This window comes from Oryx dammah, unplaced genomic scaffold (genome assembly GCF_014754425.2).
Source record: "Oryx dammah isolate SB20612 unplaced genomic scaffold, SCBI_Odam_1.1 HiC_scaffold_6, whole genome shotgun sequence".
Taxonomy (NCBI): domain Eukaryota; kingdom Metazoa; phylum Chordata; class Mammalia; order Artiodactyla; family Bovidae; genus Oryx; species Oryx dammah.
In genome coordinates this window covers 31,074,678-31,095,886 of record NW_024070190.1, presented here as the reverse complement: position 1 = coordinate 31,095,886, position 21,209 = coordinate 31,074,678, and the positions used below count along the sequence as shown (strand labels likewise).

Below are 21,209 nucleotides of genomic sequence, written 5' to 3'. Positions count from 1 at the left end.
TTTCTCTCTGCCTTTTAATAAACGTGACCCTTTCTGTCATCATTTCCTTGATCCTTTCCAAATCATCAGTGGTTGCTATAAGTGACGGCTGAGAGACAAGATGCCAAGTACAGTGGCTAAATTTAAAGAGCAGTATTTGCACCTGTTGTTACTGGCAATGACCAGTCTCATACCCACAGTTTCCTCCACCCTTTGCCTCCCAAGTTCATTCCACAGTCCAGACTTTGTGTTCACGTTTAAAAGTACTGGTGAAGATTATATATATTACATTGGAATGGGGAATGAATACAGCATTGGACACTAAATTAGCTCAACTTCAGGGGAGCTGAAATTTGGGCAACAACCAGCATAATATAAAGATGTATTTGACCTTGAAATAGGCAGAAGGAAGTGACTAGGTATTTGATGAAAATTTGAAGACTATTAATGGACTATCTCACCTGAAAAAAAATTTCTTAGACCTGCCATACTTTGAGACCTCTAAGTGTAAATGTTGTGCAAAAGAGGCAATCTAAGAAGAACTTTTTATCATCTAAAGTCAGCTTAATTTACCAGATTGGCAACTCTACACTGGAAGAGCTGTGTAGGAGAAAGATAGTAACATAAATCATTCTGATATACTGCTGCTGTTGCTGCTGCTAAGTCGCTTCAGTTGTGTCCGACTCTGTGCAACCCCATAGATGGTAGGGCACCAGGCTCCCACATCCCTGGGATTCTCCAGGCAAGAACACTGGAGTGGGTTGCCATTTCCTTCTCCAATGCATGAAAGTGAAAAGGGAAAGTGAAGCTGCTCAGTCATGTCCAACTCTTAGCGACCCCATGGACTGCAGCCTACTAGGCTCCTCCATCCATGGGATTTTCCAGGCAAGAGTACTGAGTGGGTTACCATTGCTGATATAAAATACGTATAAAAGTGAGGGGAGAAGGGTACTGTGGCCTAGCCAGGCAAATTAGTCTAGTTAATAGGTCAGATACTCAAGGGTGTAGCAGACCTCACTGTCATGAGACCAGCTCATATCAAGTACCATAGTACTATGATAGAAAGTCAAACAACAAATCTGAGAGTTTAATTTTGCCTGGGCATTTCCTCTCAGAGGAAGCCAAGCTGGTCTTCAATAGAGTAGAACAGGTACAGTAGGAGCAAAGAGTTGGAGGTTGGAATGTCAGGGCATGTTCAGGGTATGGGTAATAAATACTTGGAAAATGCTGAGGGAGGAGAGCCCTTTACTGATTTGGAATTTTGTTATAATTTAGCCTTGTCAGAAAATGTTTTTAGGATTGGGTGAGGTGGCACTTTTGAATACTTTGGAGTGGATAGTGTTGGGTCCCACTAAAATGTGTACTGAATTCCTATGCACTGTCTAAGGAATATGTGGTTTGAGTGCAGAATTAGTGTCTTGCCTCTTCGAATCACTTCAGATGAGACGAAAGACTTCCTGACTCCAAAGGTCTACTAAAGAGCAAAGGCTGTAGGCGGCCACAAGCCAATCCAATACAATAAAGACAGCGTGCAAGTTAGCTGCCAACCTCTTAGATCCTGAGAAACATGAACAAAGACAGTCCTAGTTGAACAAGCCCTGTCCTTCTGAACTCAGTGTTTTCCTGGTGTTATGTACTTGACAGAAAAACAAAAAAGAATAACAAAAAAACCCCCAAACTTCCAAACTGGATGTTTCTGACCTAAAAGGATGTTAGATAAGTGTCACTAAATTATAGAATGAATATGGAGTCAGTCATCCTTTGGAGGTCGGGGCATGAAACTCCTGTCAAACAAAAATTTTAAGAGGAGATATGTAACTATATTTATGTAAATTATGTATATAATGCATGTAAATGATCCAGTATGAAATTGCAGTCTCCATTAAAGTAAGGGGGAAGAAAAGGAGAAAAACAAAAGGAAGGAAAAAAATGTGTGTGTGTTTGATGAAGTCAGACCAGATATATAGACAGGAAAAGCTACGTGGTGGGGTTTGAATATTTGAGCCCTTCTGCAGATGGGTAGATTTAAAAAATAGGAATAATAACATCTGGAAAAATAATGGAGCCAAATCACCAGAAAACAGATCTAAGCTGTGGTTTATGATACATATTTAAAAGCTAAACACACTTTCCTCTCTCCTTTGTATACTTTTTTCTGATCTTTAGGAATTGCTGATTGCTAATAATAACTCATGTTAGCAAACCATGAAACACAGTTCCCAGATTTCCAAGCAGATCCCTTTCATGTTTCCTTGCTCACGTCAACAAAAGGTGTGCATCGCCTACCCTGGCTATTCTGGAATGCTTAGGCAAATACTCTACTGAGTTGAGTCATACTTTGGAGCTGACTTTAGTGTACATTTTAGTAGAGAACCTTGTTAGGGTTTCATGCTCCAGGAAATCTGTTCTGATTAGTTTTAGCTAAAAGAAAAGATCAACCTGTTTTAAGGATTGGCACAGAAAACAATTCTGTAGCCATGTAGGTTTCAGTGACCACATTTTTGTAATTATAAAAATAACATGCAGATGGGAAAAAGTTAAACCATTCAAATGGATAACTACCCCTTAAAATTTCCCAGAAGTAACATGTGTTTTTGTTTATTCTTCCAGAAATTACTATTTGTTTAGAGAACAACTTTCTTTTGAACTGTCTACACTTTCTTCTTATTTGGCCTCACCAATCAGCTGGTGTGAGATATGTCCTTTGCAGCTGTGGAAAGGTTTTCTCTGTGAAGAGATAATTGACATTTGTTTAGATTAATTTCTAGCCGGGGATTATTAAAACTCAGTTTAGTCAGTGGATCCTCAAAATACGCAAGCTACATATAGTTCGTCAATGGTATCATCTTGGTAGATGAAAGATGACACAGTTTGGTAAATATTAATAGATAAAGAGAAAGCTTTTGATAATCCCTTCGGTTTCAGGTTTATGCAGTTGAAAAACTATCTATTGTGGTTCTTTTGCAAATCCACAGGACTAAATCTCAGTAATGCAGGATCCATGTTTTATTTTCATAATTAGAAAGACAGAGGAAAGGCAATCCCAGTAGAGCTTTTCAAAGTATAACATGGAGTGGAAGGCATAATACTGATTAGTAGCCAGATTTGCAAATACACAGAAAATAAAACTAAAATCCATGGTAATCCTAGTAAGAAGTTGTGAAGTGACAAGAGAGAGGGAGAAATACATAAAGAGAGCATGGGGAAATACATAAAGTGCAGATGGGATAAATATAGATGAGTGGAAAATGATCGTAAGTGAAGTTGCCCCAAGAATGTCACAGATTTCCAACTAGGGGGATTAGTGTATGCAGCTGTTGAATGGGGGGCTTGTCTCATTCCTGAGCTCTCATGTTCCACTGTTGAGCAACAAATGCCTTTTGGGTGAGTAGTATGAGTGTCTCACCTGGGAAAGCCAATCATCTTATAGTCATGGGGTGGGGTGGAAGGATTAAACAAACCAAAAGTTCCCTTTATTATTTAGCTACTCTTGATCAAAAAAGTACCATTTCAGTCAAGCTTTAAAAAATATTATTAGAATAAGTGATAGAATAAAATTATGTGCATGTATTGTGTTGTTCAGCTTTAACTTTATCACCCTAAAATTTAGGATAATACTTTTATTTGCTTACCAAACTGTTCTCCTGCTCCAGATTTTAAAAGGAGTTAGAATTAACTAGCTCATAATAAACAGACAGCAAGGAGATTGTCTTCTGAGAAGATTAAGAAACCTGAAATCTTTCATAGTCTTAAATGAACTATTATGAGCTTATTTCTGTGGAAAGAAGTATTTTTCAAGAGAGTTATTCCAAAGTGTATTGTAGTGGCTAACTTCGCTAAATTATGAAAATTCATTAAAGTAACCTTCAAGTGATTTTTTTATTACATTATGGGCATGTTCTGTTTCTATAGTTTAATAAGCACACATACGGTCAAAAGTGCTAAGAAAATAAGAGTGTTGCTTATGTATAAAGGTGCTGTAAAAGTGAACTGAGTATTTGAAGTGTATACAGGTCTGTTAATTCACTGATAACATGTACTCATTCTGGGACTTTGGTATCATAACCATTCTACCCCTCCTGTACTACGCTGCATATTATAGTTATTAGATAACCTCAGGATGTGGGGATAATTTCAGCATATCCAAATACCATCAGTTATGAATGATAACTCTGGGCGTGTCGTTGAGAGTTCCAGCGTACCTAGCTAATGATTACTAATTTGGAGTCTATTTTGCCAACTTAAAACACGAACTACAGAGCTTTGCACAAATATCCATTTCCCCAATTACACTTATTACAGCTGTATCCTTGATGAAGATTAGCCGAATCGAATACGCTATCTCTACTGCTGCTATCCTGAGGGGTTAGGGTGCCAATTACCGGTTCCCTAGAATTTGCCCGTAATTGACTATGCCCCACAATAGGTAACTCTGGAAGTGACAGGCAGTCTCTAGTGTGGTTCTCCCGCCTGTCGATTGGACCTTGCACGAAGCCCCGCCTCATCAACTCAGTCCAGGGCGGCAGTTGGGCCGGCGCCGGTGAGTGGCGGGCCTTAGCTCCGCCCCGGCCGTCCGCTGCGCTGCCTGGGTCGGCGCCGTTTCCAGTTGAGAGATGGCGGCCGCCGCAGGTAGATCGCTCCTGCTGCTCCTCTCCTCCCGGGGCGGCGGCGGCGGCGGGGGCGCCGGCGGCTGCGGAGCGCTGACTGCGGGCTGCTTCCCCGCTCTGGGCGTCAGCCGCCACCGGCAGCAGCAGCACCACCGGACGGTGAGCGAGCGCGCCCGGCGGCTCCGGGGAGGGCGGGGCGGTGCTGGTGTGTGGGAGCCGCCGGCAGGCAGGCCGCCGGGGCAGCCGGGGAGTTACCTCAACTCGCGGCCGCTCCCGAGGTTGCCGGGCACCGAGCAGCCGCCGTGCCCTTCAGGCGCCTGCGGCGGCAACCAAGAAAAAAGGAAGGGCGGAGGAAGCCGGGAGGAGGAGGAGGAGGAGGAGGGGCGACGGCTGGGATGTCCCCGCAGGACCGGGGACACCAGGGCGGGGAAGGGAAGGGACTTGAACCTCTCCCCGACCCGCCCCCGTCTCGGTCCCTCCCTGCTTTTCCCTTCCAGCTCTGCTCCATTGCTCCCTAACGGAGCCCTGTTCAAGTTGTCCGCTTTCCCTCCTCCTGCGGGCGGCTTGGCGTGCCCTGAGTTGCCGCGGCTGCCCTGTGTCTCTGTGTCAGGAGTGGCAGTGCCATGCTGCTGGGCACTGTCCCCGGAGGGCAGTCCGGGACCCCAGCGGGGCTGCTCCCTCTTTCTCTCCTCGGCCCTGTGTGAACCGGCAAGGCGGAAAACCGAACTTTATCCCTTTCGGTGACTTCCTGCTTGTGGGCTTGGGGCACAGCACCCTTGCGATGGATGCTGCATTGCTTCAGGAGGCAAGCTCCATCCTCGCAGGTCCTTAGAGGTCCTCGGTGGCCCTTTTGGAGGGCTGGTTTGTAAGCTTGTGCGTGCCTGAAGAAGGAAGGGTGGGCAGCAGGCAGAGGGGAAGCGAATATGACAAGTTGTTCCCAGAGGCAGGGTTTTGGTGGTTGTATTAACCCGTTGTTGCTGGCTTTCATTGGCTGGCAACGCACGGGAGTTTCTATTAGAACAGCTTTGAGGTGTGTGTATATTTCTTTTTAAGTTGCAAGAGATTCAAGTTGACTTGGAATTCTTGATCTAACAAGTCAGCAGGTTATCTTTCTTTGGACTTTCTAGATCCATACTTTTGATCTCTGGCCAACTCCAAAAGAAAGAGTGTAGGTTTTGTTTCCTAGGGCTAAGTTGTGTAGTGTGGTAATGAGAATCACTGCAGACAGCCCGAGAGCAGAAACTAGTACCTTCAGCCCTCAACAAATACACCCACCTGTCTTCTTGTTCTGATCACATGGCTCTTGAGAGGAAACTGAACTGGTGCTTTTTAGAGGATACCCTGACTGTTGACAGCATAAAATTAGGTGTCTGAAAGAGCAGTGAAAAGAGCTAATGCTCTTTAAATGCAAGATGGTATTGTTATTATTAGTCACAGATATGGACCCTCTTCTCCTTCTTGTGAAAAAATTGTACTTCATTTTGGCGTACTGACATATTGCTTTGCTGAAGCTTTTGGGTGAGAGCCGAGCTTTCCACAGTTCAATTTAGATTTGCATGTTTCATAGCCTCCAGTTATATGTTTTGTTCTTTTAAAAACATAAGGCCATCCAAAAAATCTGATTTCATTCCCCTCCCCCTCAAACCATTTAAAGACTTACCAAGTTGTCTTTATCTCTGTATTTTGATAATATTTTCGACTTTGCAGTTGTTTTTAAGACTATTTGGGTGTGGTGTTCATTTAGCGTTTTGAAATTTGTGCCTTGTGTATTTTCCACTATGTGAGTCTGTCAGGCTGTGAGTGCCTTCCTTGTGCAGGTACTTCATGAAAGTGTTTTTCTGTGCTATTCTGGGGTGGGTAAAAGTGATGTGCCAAATTTGAGCTGAAAGCGCAACTAAATGAAGAGTTATTTCTGAAGGGCAGAAGTGTTGTAAGAATGGTGACTTGAAAATGAACTTAGAATCGTAAGATTTTGAAAAAAGTTGTGCCTGATTATTTAAAATATGCAAAGTTATTTTTTTTCTTTTTCTGTGATTGCTCCAAAGCTATCCTGTGTACTGCTGTCTCCATCTGTTATTTTGTGTTTCCTCACAAGGCTCAAAATTTGAAAGATATCTCTTAGAGACCTATTTAATTCTTGACATTTTATGCCTGAAATTGACATCCAGAAAGAGGAGAGACTTGGCCAAGATTATATGGGGAATATACAACAGTTTTAGGACTCTGATGCACTCCAGATATTTCTGTCCCTCTTATTGTATTCTTTTGATTATAAAGTGCAGTTGTTCCTTCACATCTTTCTCCTTCCTTTTAAAACTTCCTATTGCTTGTTATGAAAGTACTGGTATTTCAAAAGCACATGAATGAGAATTCTCTTCTGTTGGTTTGAGGCACATGTATTAGGCAGTATAGAACAAACAACTTGCTCTTATAAAGGTCCCTGAGAAGACACTAAGGTTGAATCTTGTATAGGTGACATCCTGTGTGTGTGCAGCAGATGGCACTCTGCATTGGACGAGATCGCAAGTCCTGCTTGTGCCACTCTTGTTCTGCTGTAGTAAGAATGGTAAATTAGAGTCAATTTAATTAATCAGTATAAATAACCAGTTATAGTACTGGTTAATTTTTTGCTTGAGAGGCATGTTGTTGAATCTTTTCCAGATTTGAAGAACAAACCCAGAGCAATACAGTTCAGCTAAAATATAGGTAAAAGTGGTTGTGAAGTTATGAAACAGAACTTGACCTCCTCCCCCCGCAGCCCCCCACCCATTAAAACATTGTTCAACTGAGTAAATAGGAGAAAAGCTGCAGGGCTTATTCAGTAGTTGTAGCACCATCTAGTGTAATTTTTTCCTTTTCTGTGTGAAGAGCCTGTTATTGCTTTCCATCCTGTGGCTGTAACGAAGACTGATGTTAAATATTTGTTGCATATCTTTCTGTGCAGTTAGTGAAGCTGGCTGTTGTCAAGGATGATTCTTTCACGGGAACTGCCTTTCACTGTGAGTTGTGTAATTTCTTTGCTCAGTCTGTCTCATCTCTGATTAAGATAGCTTGAATGCTGGCATTTCTTAGTGGTCGGTCAACGGCTATGCTGAATTACTAAATCTCTTACCTCTGTCATTATACTGTTACGGATCATGGCTGTCCCTTTCTACTTTACACATTGTAGTTCTTTGGCAGTGATATCATTTCAGTTTAACCTGAGAAAGCTTTTTATTTTCTTTTCTTTTAACCTAGAAGTTTTAAGAGAGGTTACATTGCCTGACACAGAGACAAGTCCCAGTTCTTTAATTGGGTTCCTCATGAACTGGCTGAATCTTACCTTGCCAGATCCACTCAGCACAAATACTCCACTGTACTTAAACCAGCATCTCATATATTCATACTAAATGTTTATGCAGTTTTTGTAGTGGAATTTTAGTCTTAATCACTTCTCTATCTTCTAAGGTCCATTTTAGGTGAGAGACTGGGACCTGTGACTCCTCTTTGAACCTAACTTCCTCACTTTACAGAAGAGAAAATAGACCTGATGGGAACCGAGGGAAGTGACTTGTTCCGTTTGTGGTTAATGACATCTGGTATAAAAATTCCTTAAAAACATTTTTTTTGAAGTTTTTATTTTGTATTGGGGTATAATTGATTAACAAACAATGTTGTGATAGTTTCAGGTGAATGGTGAAGAGACTCAGCCATACATGTACGTGCATCCCTTCTCCCCCAAACTCCCCTCCTATCCAACCTGTCACATAACATTGAGCAGAGTTCCATGTGCGATATAGTAGGTCCCTGTTGGTTATCTATTTTAGATGTAGGAGTGTGTAGATGTCCATGGAGAAGGCAGTGGCACCCCATTCCAGTACTCTTGCCTGGAAAATCACATGGATGGAGGAGCCTGGTGGGCTGTAGTCCATGGGGTAGCTAAGAGTCAGATAGGACTGAGCGACTTCACTTTCATGCATTGGAGAAGGAAATGGCAACCCACTCCAGTGTTCTTGCCCGGAGAAGCCCAGGGACGGGGGAGCCTGGTGGGCTGCCGTCTATGGGGTCGCACAGAGTCTGACACGACTGAAGCAGTTTAGCAGCAGCAGCAGCAGCAGCAGCAGCATACCTGTCCATGGGATAAAAATGCTTTTAAATAGAGGTGGATTCAAGGAGCAGTCCTAGTCTGAATCTTGTGTGTTTCCTAGCTTTTAACCCCTTCCCATTGTTCTGTTCTGTCTTCTCTGAATGCTGATAGGATTTAGTATTTTCAGGATACAGATTGACTCTGGCATGTTCTCTAAATGTTTCATTTGTGGATGTCTTATCTTACTGGGCAAAGATTGTGTATCTTGTTACCTTTTTGTACCTCATGGACTCCAGAGCAGTGCGACATACATGGATAACACTCAGACAAGGGTTGACTGAATACACCCACTTTTGTCTGCTTGCCAGTGAAAAGGTGTCCTCTGCCACGCCCCCTCGCCCAACCTTGACTTGTTTAATGACTTGTTGCTTAGGTAACCATATTTGGTTAATTTGGGTAATTGCTTTAAGTTTGCTATTGCCAGTGCTGTCCTTGGTTGTATATTACACTTCCTTATGGTGGACTAGTAAAGGAGAGTTGGTAAGATTGTATTAGGTCTACTGGGGTGTTGGGGGGTGGGTGTAAAAACCTTCTATCCAAAGTAAAAGAAATACCCAGATTATTAGGAATATATATTTGAATCAGGGTCTAGATTTATTGTTGTTTTAGTCGACTAAGATATTAAGATTTTGAGGGTTCTGGATAAATATGCTTAGAGCAGACTTATTAAGGAAACTTTATTTTAAAATCTTGCTTATTTTGAGCCCCAAAGATAGTTGGATGAGTAAATTTGGATTTAGTCAACAAACTCTGATTATTTGAACTTTTCTAAGTCCCAAGGGGTTCTGTTTTATGCTTTATGGAACTCTGCTCCAAGAGGGAATCTAAATAGAAATGCAGCATCACGAATGGCGTATGACAAAAACAACAACTTAAACGTGAATCCGTTTGGTTTGGGGGCTTCCTCCTGTTTGAAAGTGAAATCAAGGAGTGGTCATGGTCTTTCATAGTAGCACTTCGTTGATACCATTTTCTCAATAACTACTGAGATGTAGGTTTTTATTTCTTTTTATATTCTGGCTTTGTGCTTTCTGGGTTTTCTTTAAAAATTACTATTTGTTTTCCTGTAATTAAGGAGATGATTACCTTTTAAGATCTCAAGATAACCACTCAGTATAGAAGAATCCTCTAATCTTTATTTGACTGATACAATACAGGAACAACATCTCACAGGAAGATGTTACTGTGGAAGACATGTACTTAAAAGAGTCCTAGAATTTAGAGCTTGACAAGACTGTAGGTAAAGGAAAGGAACTTTTATTTCCTTGGTACCTAACAAGTTACTACAGAGCTGATAATGGCTTACACATCTGCTGATTTTCCCATTCAGTTTTTTCCCCTTGAAATTTTATAATTCTCTGTTTCATTCTAAAAATGATTAAGCTGAGACTGGTTTTTAAAAGTGAATTGGGGTCAAATTCTTCCAGCAAGACCCTAAAGTCAAACTGAATCTTGGTTACTCCCTGATTTAGATTAAGCTTGATGGCATCTGGTTAAAAAAACCTGTCTTCTGCAGCTGGACACAAATGGGAAATAATCCATGTATTTCACGCACTTCGTTAAATGCTTGCAGTGAGACAGCCTGTGTAAAAATGAAAGTTGACTTCAAGCACAGTAATTTTAATAAGCTTAGTGAATTCTTGACCCATAAACCATGTACAGGCTCGAATTTTTTTTTTATTGGTAAAAGCATAACTTGGTAAATTACATCACCAACTGGCTCTACTAGCATACTAAAACTGAACTTTTTCTAATTCAGTTTGGGAATAATTGGTTAATATGACATTGCATTTTGACATCTGTTAAAAATAAGAGTCTTTCAACATATCCTTTAATGATGTTGATAATACTTATTAATCCAAAAGGGTGAAATATTTACCTTTTATGCTTTGTTACTAAAGTTTTCAGTTTTTACATATTTTTCCTTATTATTTTCCACTTTATTTTGGTGAGAGCACTTGTAATAATCACCAGAAAATTGCTGAGCAGAGCCCGTTGGGTGTATGATGCTATCCAAAGGGTAGTCTCAAATGTGCAGTCCTGAGCTTAACTATCTTACAGGTTGCAAGATTTTTTAAATTTCTTTTTTACCTTCTAAGACTGGCCCACTTTGTACTTCTTACTTATAGTAAATGATGTTACAGGACGTTTACGAGTATTAATACAACTGATAGTTTATAAAATAACAGGAGAGCAAATAGGTTAGCTGAACTACCTGGCCTCTAAAGATAGAGGGGTAGATACAGAAGAAAGCATTTTATTGTGCTAGATAGATAGATAGATAGATAGATTTTATTGTGTTTTTATAGATAAGGAAATTGAGGATGAAATAGATTCATTTCTTCTTTTCGTTTCATAAACTGTTTTAATGATAGGGATGCAAAGATGAACAAGTGTTTTGGAGCTGAGATGTAAGCTTGAGTCTGGCTAAAATTAAAGCTGTAGCATGCTGGTTGTCAACTTTTCAGGGTCTGCTCCTTCAGTTGTGTTTGTTTCTCAAGCATCTACTGCAGTTTCTTCTAAGAGATCTTAATCATCCCTCCCATTGGCTACATCTCTTAAATCTTTGTTTTACTCTCCCCACCAGATGTTAGCTGATACGGGTCTAAGGTATTGCTTCCCCTCCACTCCCCCCTGCCCCTGCCCCCCGAGATCTTTGAAGTTTAGTTTGAGATTCTAAAAAGTCCCACCCAGTAAACCGGGCAATCGCTGAGCATCGCTTCCATATCAAACACTTGTGCAGCATTGGGCAGTATACTCCACAACAACCCTTCGGGCGAAATGCTATCCCCGTTGCACAAATGAGAAAGTAAAGACCTAGAGTCATTCAGAGAATACCGTGGAACTCCTACTCTCTGGGAGACGCTGCTGGTAGAGACATGTTTCTGTTGTGGTTCTAAGGGTTCACAGCCTGGCCAGGAGACCTTCATAAACAAGACTGCAACTGGCTGTGCTCTTTCTTTTTTCCCCTGTAGAGACTCAGTGGAAACACTGAGAACTACCAAAGGATGTTGGGAAAGGCTTTAAGTGGGGAAACCTTGCTTGAGCTGAAATATGAAGAAATATGATGTGTGGGGGACTGGAAAGGTTGATTCATATTTAAGGCAGCAGTAGTATCTGACATGACGGTATGAGGGGTACAGTGTACTGGAGAAGTAGCCAGTGGTTTGTTATGATTGGAGTTTGGGTAAGAATAGCTGGAGATTAAGTTGGACAGTAGTGACACCAATAAAATATTTATCAAGTGCACCATGGCCCAAGCTCTCTACAGTCTCACTTAATTCTGTGACACCCTATGAGTAGGTACTGTTATTATCCTTGTTTTACAGATAGTGAAACTGAGTTGCCTCAGGCTGATTGAGTGATTTGCCCAGAATCACAGTTAGTCAGTGACACACAGCTAGTAAATAACTTGCCCAGGATAACACAGCTAGTGAGTGGCATACCTAGTGTGTAAACCCATGTAGTCTGGCTCCAGAGCCTGTTTCTTAACTACTTGCTATGATAAAGGATCAGATTGTGAAAGAACCTGTGAAGGACCTGAAATTTTATTATGTTAAGTCAGCGTTTTTTTTAAAAAACTCAACCCACAGTAGAAATACCTTTTGTATTTTGATTGAGTATATGCATGTGTGCATATAACTAGGAAAGGTCTCATGCAACAATATTTTTACTATGTGTGAGACATGGAGAGTTTCTATTCTGTTTTCTTAAGGAAATCCTGGTTGGGACCCATTTAAACTGATTCTGCAGTTTAAGCTACAGTTTGCAGAAATGCTACTTGTCAAATAGGTGAGCAAGGGAAGAATTTCAAGAAGTTGAATCATGGTTAGGTTCTGCTTTTAGGTAGGTCACACTGGCATCAGTGTGAGGACTTCATTGGAGAGGCTGGGGCTGGAAAGACAGACACCAGTAAAACATCTGACCAGGCAAAAGGTGTCTGAACTAGGACAGTAGCCTTGAGGATAGAGAAAAAGAGAACAGAGAGAAGGGAGTTTTACCAAGTAGAGTTGATAGAACTTGACAGTTGGCTGTGGACTGTTACTCAGCTAGTAAGTACTAGGTAGAAAGGCAGTTCAATTCAAGGCCTTTCTGACTGTATTACTCAGGTACAGAAATTTTATTTTTTGACCTTTTCTGTGAGTTTCTTTTTATTGTCATGTGGAGTATGTTTCTTTGTTGTTTTTTCACCTCTGCTTTTGTATTAAAAAAACTGGTTTAATTATTTTTAAATGATTTTAGAATTTATATATAAAATCAGATATCCACGTTATCTCTATTCCTGCCTCCCTACCTGTACCACATAATATCAGAATCTGGAAGATTTGCATAGCAGTATGAAAAAGTTGACACAGCATGATAAGCATTCAACAAATCTTTGTTGAAAGAATATGTTCTGTGTATTATACTCTATAAAAGCAGAAACTCTTAACATGTTCATTAACTAGATGAATACTTTTGAGTAATTTTATTGGGCTTTGTTCCCTTTAACTTTCCATTTCTGTAATATTTGATTTCCTGTAGGAAATTTTAAGCATTAAGTATGATTAAGCATTAAGTACAAATTTTAAGTATGAGGATCTTATCTTTTAAAAAACAAATAAGCAAACAAAACTAGCTATTTCTAAGCATGAAATCTTTTCTTAGTGAAATTTTAGCAGTCTTCTTTCTCATGTTATGAATGTAGTCTTCTTTCTCGTATAGAAATTCGTAATATGAGAAATTGGAGTGGCAGAAGCAGTAGGGATATATATTATCACTCAGTGTTGCAAGTGTAGTGATATATATACACACACTCACACACACACATATATGTTGTTGTTCAGTTGCTAAGTCGTGTCCGACTCTTTGTGACCCCATGAACTGCAGCACGCCAGACTTCCCTGTCCTTCACCATCTCCCGGAGTTTGCTCAAACCCATGACCACTGAGTCGGTCATGCCATCCAACCATCTCATCCTCTGTTGTCCCTTCTCCTTCTGCCTTCTATCTTTCCCAGCATCAGGGTCTTTTCAAATGAGTCAGCTCTTCACATTAGATGGCCAAAATATTGGAGCTTCAACATCAGTCCTTCCAGTGAATATTCTTGATTTCCTTTAGGATTGATTCATTTGATCTTCTTGCTGTGCAAGGGACTTTGAAGATTCTTCTCCAAAGATGCTTTCCACAGTTCGAAAGCATCAATTCTTTGGCGCTGAGCCTTTATGCAGGGTTGAGAACAAGTTATTTGAAATGATTCTCTAACATTTTAATTGACTAGGACCTTACTGGCTTTCTTACTGGAGAGCACGTATTCTCTGGTCTTCTAGGTTTTATTATAATACAAAGGTAAGTATTTACTTTACAAGTATGACAATTTTTTAGAGGCATTAGTGTATCTGCTCTACCAGAAAAGATTGTATTTGTGGTGTAGTTGATGAACGTTTTGAAATCTTATGGGAGCAAATAATAGTGGTACCATCACAGAATTTATTATCGATAGTTCTCTGAGATGGTTAAACAAATGAAAAGACGGAAGTGCTAAGAGTGTGTGTGTATGTGTGTGTGTGTGTTTCCCAGTCACCAAAATAAGAAGTAAGTAAGTGAAGAGAATTACGTGCCATGTGGTATAACAGAGTTAGGAGTCTGGGTTCTGCTCCTTTCTCTGCCATTAACTTGCTATCTGACTTTGAGTAAGTGACATAACTTCTTTGATCCTATTATTTTTGTCAGTTCAATAAGGATGCTTGGTCAGGTGAACCTAAAGGAGTTCTTTAATTCTAATTTATCATTTTTATGTAACACGACAAGTAATTTTTATGTTACTTCATTGGGTAGCTTGTATAAAATCATTAACTGACGGTTATATATTTACTTATTCTCACAAGAGCAAAGGGCTTGAAGTGACAAAAAAGAGCCTTCCAATTCCTTTTCAGGACAGTCTGCATAATTACTTCTGACATCTTGATGAACAATTTACCCTGTGTTCCTCTTAATTCATTAAGCCTTTATTCCCATCTTTCTTTTTTCTTCTTTTTTCAATTCAAACTGCTGAGGGAGTTGGAAAAGATGTAAAGATATGGTGGGAAATTCAGAGCTGGAGAGAGGGGAGGAGGAAAAAAGCAGTGAATGATGGTGTGTTGTGAGACAGGACTGTGCTAATCATTCATTAATTCTGAGTTGTGACCTGCCAGCCTGGAACAGAAAATATTTCTTTGATTTTATACTACAGGAATCCCCAGTGTGACAATCTTAACAAGTGGTTAGTTGTCCATAGCAGTCTGGTCTTCCAGACCCTGTGAACTGAGTCTACTGCAGTGTCCTGAATGTAGACATTCAGTCAGTGTTGGACAAATGAGTCAGTGAGTTAAGAAGTCCTAGGGACCATTGTCTGACTCCTTCAACCTGGTATATCATCTTGTTCTCTGTGCCTTGATTCTATAGTGATGGAAATCGTAGAGCTATCAAGAAGGAATGACTTTGCTTCAGACAGCAGCTAATAATCTTAAAAGACTTCACAGGTTGTGCTGAAACAAGCATGGCTATGTACAATGTCAAGTAAAAACAGTCATGGAGAAAGACTGTAGGGTTGTTACGCTATAGATAATTTAAGAAATTGACACAGTGACATCTACCTGGCAGGTATTTGGAGCAAGTGAAGGACAACAGAGAAGAGTGCAGGGCTGGGCACTGCTGAAAAGAGAAAGGAACTATTTGAACGAGGTGCTGCCAACTCTAGATTCCCTACTGATACATATTTCCAAGGATGACAGGTTTTTGGAGGTGTTTATTTTGGAACAAATCTTCTGTATTTCCATCTACCCCCACTGTATCCTGTATCTTGTACTGCCAGAATTCTGTTAGCTGCCATGAAGCAAGGCTGTGGCAAGTGGCCAAGTGTGATAAAAACCTATTTTTCACTTTAAAACAGATTAGAGCTGTCAGAATACTTTAAAGAAGTATTTAACGATGGAATGAAGTGGAAGAAGTAGTAAAAAGCAAGTGAGAAAATGGAAAGTTTTTGGTTTGGTTTTGATGGAATTACATTTCTTTCATAAACAGAAGAATACCAGCTTATGTCTGTCTCTGTCACTTTCTCTTTCTTACTACTTCTCTTTCCCTGATCTTTGAATGCTACGGATAGAAGCTGCTGAGTAGACAGGAAAAAACAAGTTTTCTGATCACAAAGAGGTAGTAGTGATTTTGTTGTTTTTGTTTTTGAGGGGATCCCAAGGGTATACTCTGAATGTCTCATCTATATGCATGTTAGTAATTGGGTTTTGTTTTCTTATTTTGTTCTCATTTTAACCCCCCAAAATATGAAATTTATTTTTTCCATTTCTAGCTCTGACTTAAGCATCAAAACAAAATGTTATCCAAGCACAATTGAGATGGTAGAACAGAATTGTAGTATATACCATGTTGAAAAATTTTGGAACATTCATTTATTAAATGGAGACTTGAACTCCAGTCAGTACTTTCTTTAATTTTAATATCTCATCCTATATTAGTAGTTGATTCAGAAGGAAATAGAGTTCATAGCTTGACCAACTGCCACAAAGTCAAGTGAGCTTTAGATACATAATGGCTCTCTTTTTAATGATTACTAGAGCTTTTAGCAGTAAAAGGGGAAAATGAAAGGGAACTATGTGTAATAGATTTCTTGCCTAAAACGAATACTCTTCTTCAGATTAAAAGTAGAGATAGGCTGAGGCTCTGAGATATGGATCTGGAAGGTTACATCACAGCCAGCATCAGAAAGTAGCAGCACTAGTGAAAAGAAAAAAGATAACTACTGAGGATCAGGCTCTCAAAGAAGCCCTCTTGGAAAGGCCATACCGACGCCTGAGGGTGGTTGTTTTTTGGTGGTGGGGGTGGGGAGGTGGATATCCTTCATAAGGAATTTTGTTGTTCATCAAACATACAAAGGGAAAAGTCTTTTTTTTTTTTTTAATTATGAAGTATGTAATGTCTATAAAAACAAGTAGAATAATGTATTTCTTTTAGCTTAAGAAGTAATACAATTATAATTGCTACCTCAGGTTTCCTTCCTCAGGCCTATTTCTTTTCCTCTTTGCCAAACACTCTCCAATTTGATGTTTCCCTTGTATATGTTTATGCCATATATCTCATATAACATTGTAAACATGTTTTAAGTCTTATTTAGAAGATATTACACTGTATATATCCTTATGTAATTTGTTCTTTTTTGCTTGATACTTAAATTACGCAGTTGATACCTTTCGTTCTGACTCATTCATTTTTAGCTGGGTGATGTTTCATTCTCTATTGCACATATTTATCCATTTTCCTGTTGACTGAAAACCTTTTTAGCTGAATATTTTAGGGGGATAGGAGAGAGAAATATGTCATTTTAAAAGTTAGATTAGGAATGTTGTTTTGTCTTTCAAAAAAGCCAATTCCTTTTTTGGTGTGGAATGTCCTCATTTATTATTTTTCTGGGAAAGCCCTTTATACTTCCCAAGAGAAGGCAGAGACGAGTAATGTTTCATTACACAGATGAACATATCTTATACAAAATGCAGAACAGCATCTGCTGTATTACAGTGAACTCATAAGGGACTGAGATGCAGCAAAAGCTTGGTTAATTCTATTAAAATTCTCAGATTTTTCAAGTGCAGGCAAGCTGTGGATAGAAACTTGTTGGTATTTAGTCATTATTTCTTTTCTGTGTGTTTGGAGTAATTTGTATTTTAAAGCTATCTCCTTTGTTTTGTAAAAAGATATGTCCATTATGTGGTAAAAAATAAACCAAAAAACTATTCTTGGATTGTGTCATGGTTTTGATGCAGTAAAGGAAAAACAAAGTGTGGGACTGAGGGGAGGTACTTCTTTCTGAGGCAGGTAGTTGGTGTGAAATAAATATTTGTATTAATAATAAATTATATATATATGCATATATACGTGTTATGTATGTATGTTAGTGTATATTCTTTCTTTGTAGTCGTTCATTTAAAAAACCGATCTCTGAGAAATATTTTGTATTCCCAGTCTCATGTTGTCTTTCATTTGCAATGTCTTTCATATGGTGGGCTGAACAATTTTGCAGAATACACAGCACAGAGCTTCATTCGGGCTGCCCCTCCAAATGATTTGCTAGAGTGCATTAACCAGAAATGCTGACGCAGTGAGGGAAAACACCAATAAATGGGGTGCTGTCCAGGGGCTGCAGCTGAGGCAAAGTGAACACAAGCCAAAATTAAGAAGAAAACATTAGGTACACACCCAAGATGTAGTCTGGCCAGAGTTGCTATTAACAGTGAATATTCCATTCTAATTAAATTAATTGAAGCCTGGGTAGTTTGAATCACCAGACTGTCCATTAAAAAAGTGACCCAAATTTAAACATACTAGAATTAAGGGCTAGTGCAAGAATAGTCTTTTGGCTATAATTTATTTAGATTGAAAGCTTAAATTATTTGCTTGTTTTTATTGGGTGGATTCTGATGCCTCAAGAATGAGTAAACTCAACTGCCTGTTTCTTTGGATTGTGGTTCTGAGGAAAAGCGTGCTGAATGGGCCTGCAAGTAAAAGAGGTTTTTTTTATTTTTTACTAGTTTTGTTTTGGTAGGAATGATTAGATGGGAGAAGGGGGTATTGCAAATTGAGAATGATTGTTGTTTTTTCACTGTTGCTGTTTTTCTTGCACATCACACTGTTTTTTTTTTTTCCCCACAAATTATTTCACCCATAAATAGTGTAGGATGGAGAGAGGAGATAGGTATGTAAACAGGCTTTTAAAAATTGTTCTGGAACTTCCCTGGTGGCCCAGTGGTTAAGACTATGCATGTCCATCACAAAGGGCGTGGGTTTGACCCCTGATCGGGGAACTAGGGTGCCACACAGCATGGCCAAAAAATAAGCTAAGGTTATATTTAAAATAAATAAAAATAAAAATTACTCTTCTTGTTTTTGGATGACCTCTAATTAAATGGCCAAGAGTCAAGCATTTTAAAACATACTTTCTAAACCAGAGAGTTGTATGGGTATGCAAATGAGTTTAATTTTTTTTTTTTAACTGTGCCAAAATTTCTTAAGTTTCATAAACTTGTTTCTGAAACTGGCGAAAGTTCCTGAGTGAACTTCGATAGGCTGACACCCCTATTTCTGGGAAACTCCCAAGTTTTTACAAATATTTCTTATTTCTGTATAGTTTATCAGGGTTCTATCTGTTTTTCAAATGCTGGAATGGTAGAGGTATGTGAAAAAAATTTCCCCTTAATACTATTTCTAAAAGTATTAATTTAAGAGTTGTTGCTTCAGATTCTCGCTATTTTTATTTCTCTTATGATTCTGTTTTTATTTTATTATTTCTCTATGATTCAATTTTATTTCTGTATGATTCAATACTTTGTCTGGAAAAAAAAGTATGTTTCAGAGTTTCTCATAACCAGTCCGGATTTATTCTAGGTTATAATTCATTTTCTTTTAAAAGTGCTCTCTTGTCCTAAAGGGTTGCTTGTAATAACCAGCAGCTAAGAATGACTTGAACTTTTCAGACTTCCTTTTCTTTTTCGGCATTAAAAGCTGAGGTACCCAGGTCAGCAGGCTCAGGAGGGCCTCTACCTTCGACATTGACTTTACATTTTTCTGTTCTTTTAGGTCTTTCGCTACCATTCCTACAGTGGTTGGCAAGATAATCGTTTCCACCTCACTCTCCATGTACCATGCCAGTGACAGCTGCTAGAGTGTGGAGCTGGTCTGTGGGAGTCAAGTAAGTGCCTTTTTTACTATTTGGCATGGTTTTTGCTTATTTTGCAAAGCCATGGAGAGGAACTCCTTAAGATTAGTTTTTAAAAAGGCACTTGCTTGATCCTTGTGGGCCGGCTCTTTGCTCCAGCCTGCTGTTGAATATCTGGTAGCTAACATGAAGCTGAATTTAGCAAGGTGACTAACACAGAAAGGAACATTTTTACTAGGATAGACCCTATAAGGATGATAGATACGATCTTGGCTTGATTAGACCATATATATTGATGAACAATCCCTGTCCCATGCCAGAATGAATCAAACTTCTAAATTAGTTCAGTTAGCTACTCTGGCCTCCTGGAAATTTAATAGGTTATGGATGACCAAGGGTCTGTTGTTCTAAACCACCTGAGTTGCTGCTGCTGCTAAGTCACTTCAGTCGTGTCCGACTGTGTGACCCCATAGACGGTAGCCCACCAGGCTCCCCCGTCCCTGGGATTCTCCAGGCAAGAACACTGGAGTGGGTTGCCATTTCCTTCTCCAATGCATGAAAGTGAAAAGTGAAAGTGAAGTTGCTCAGTCGTGTCCGACCCTCAGCAACCCCATGGACTGCAGCCTTCCAGGCTCCACCGTCCATGGGATTTTCCAGGCAGGAGTATTGGAGTGGGATGCCATTGCCTTCTCCCAAACCAGCTGAGTTACGTGGAAACAAAACAGCTCTCCCAGTAAAGCCAGTGACCTTGGCAGTTTTCTGAATTAATTTAGCTTACTATAAGGAAGAAGTGATTATTGGTGTTAATGAGATTTGGGTTTCTGTATTTATTGCTAAAGTTGCTAAAACTTGGTATTTTACTTTTGCAGGTCACCTTGTAAATTTTGCCTATATAAATTAACACACCCCCTGTTATGTCATAACAACCATGTAAGGGAGAGTGTTTTCCTGCTCTGTCTTAGGTATTGGTGATGTGACCTGTTCACGCAGGGGAAACTTGAACATTCTCAGGTATGTGAAGATCCTGATTCATAAGCATTTTCTCCCTGCAAACAAAACACAGTTGATTTCAGTGGAGTAGTTTTATGAAATCAAACTTGTCAGTTGATTTTCTTGCCCCTGATATTATAGAATAGGAACTGGCAAACTATAACCAAGACCATTGCTTGTTTTTTATAAATAAAGTTTTATTGGAACACAGGCACATTTGTCATTTACATGTTGTCTATGACTGCTTTTGTATTAATAACAGAGTTGAGTTGTGACAGAACCCACATGACCCACAAAGCCTGAAATAATTGGCTCTTTGAGAAAAAGTGTGCTGATTTCTCCTACAAAAGAACCAAACTTAGAGATAGACATGGTGTGACCACAGTTGCATTCATTAGGTTAGCTGAAAGTGATAAAATTGAAGCTGGAAGCTGGGTCTCCTGCCTCCTTGCTCAGGGTTCCTTCTACCAGGTCTTACACCACATTAGAGCTACTTGTTTTCCCGACTAGCTGTAAGGCACAATCTTTTTTCCTTTGTTTTCTGTGAAGTATAAGCAAAAACTCAATGATTTAAACCACAAAGATATGATTTATTGGAGAATTGACCTTGGCTGGAGTTTGGATGCTTTTATCATTTGAAGGTACCTGGGGAATTGCTTCTTAATGAATCACTAAATGCGTATAGTGTATACTCAAAAAAGGTTAGGTTAGTTGGAATGAAAAAAAGTCTAAGCCTTGATAATAATTTTATAGCTAGGAGTGAAACCAAAACTGGCACAGATAGAAAGCTTCTTTCATGTATTTGTGTGTCTAAGCTCACAGATAAC

General features: G+C 39.5%; 1 protein-coding gene across 3 annotated transcripts in view; it reads left to right on the top strand.

The window, feature by feature from the left end:
* Nucleotides 1-4,557: 4,557 nt before the first annotated feature.
* The window catches only part of MCU (mitochondrial calcium uniporter), a 200,740-nt gene continuing 184,088 nt past the window's right edge, over nucleotides 4,558-21,209 (top strand). For 2 of the 3 annotated variants that reach the window (XM_040242475.1, XM_040242474.1), the window contains exon 1: nucleotides 4,558-4,745. In XM_040242475.1, coding sequence (XP_040098409.1) covers nucleotides 4,593-4,745 — 153 coding nt within the window. In that variant the 5' untranslated portion in view covers nucleotides 4,558-4,592. Of the gene's footprint in view, nucleotides 4,746-19,313; nucleotides 19,426-20,354; nucleotides 20,404-21,209 lie in introns of all 3 variants that reach the window. The other variant, XR_005721363.1, reaches the window with a different exon arrangement.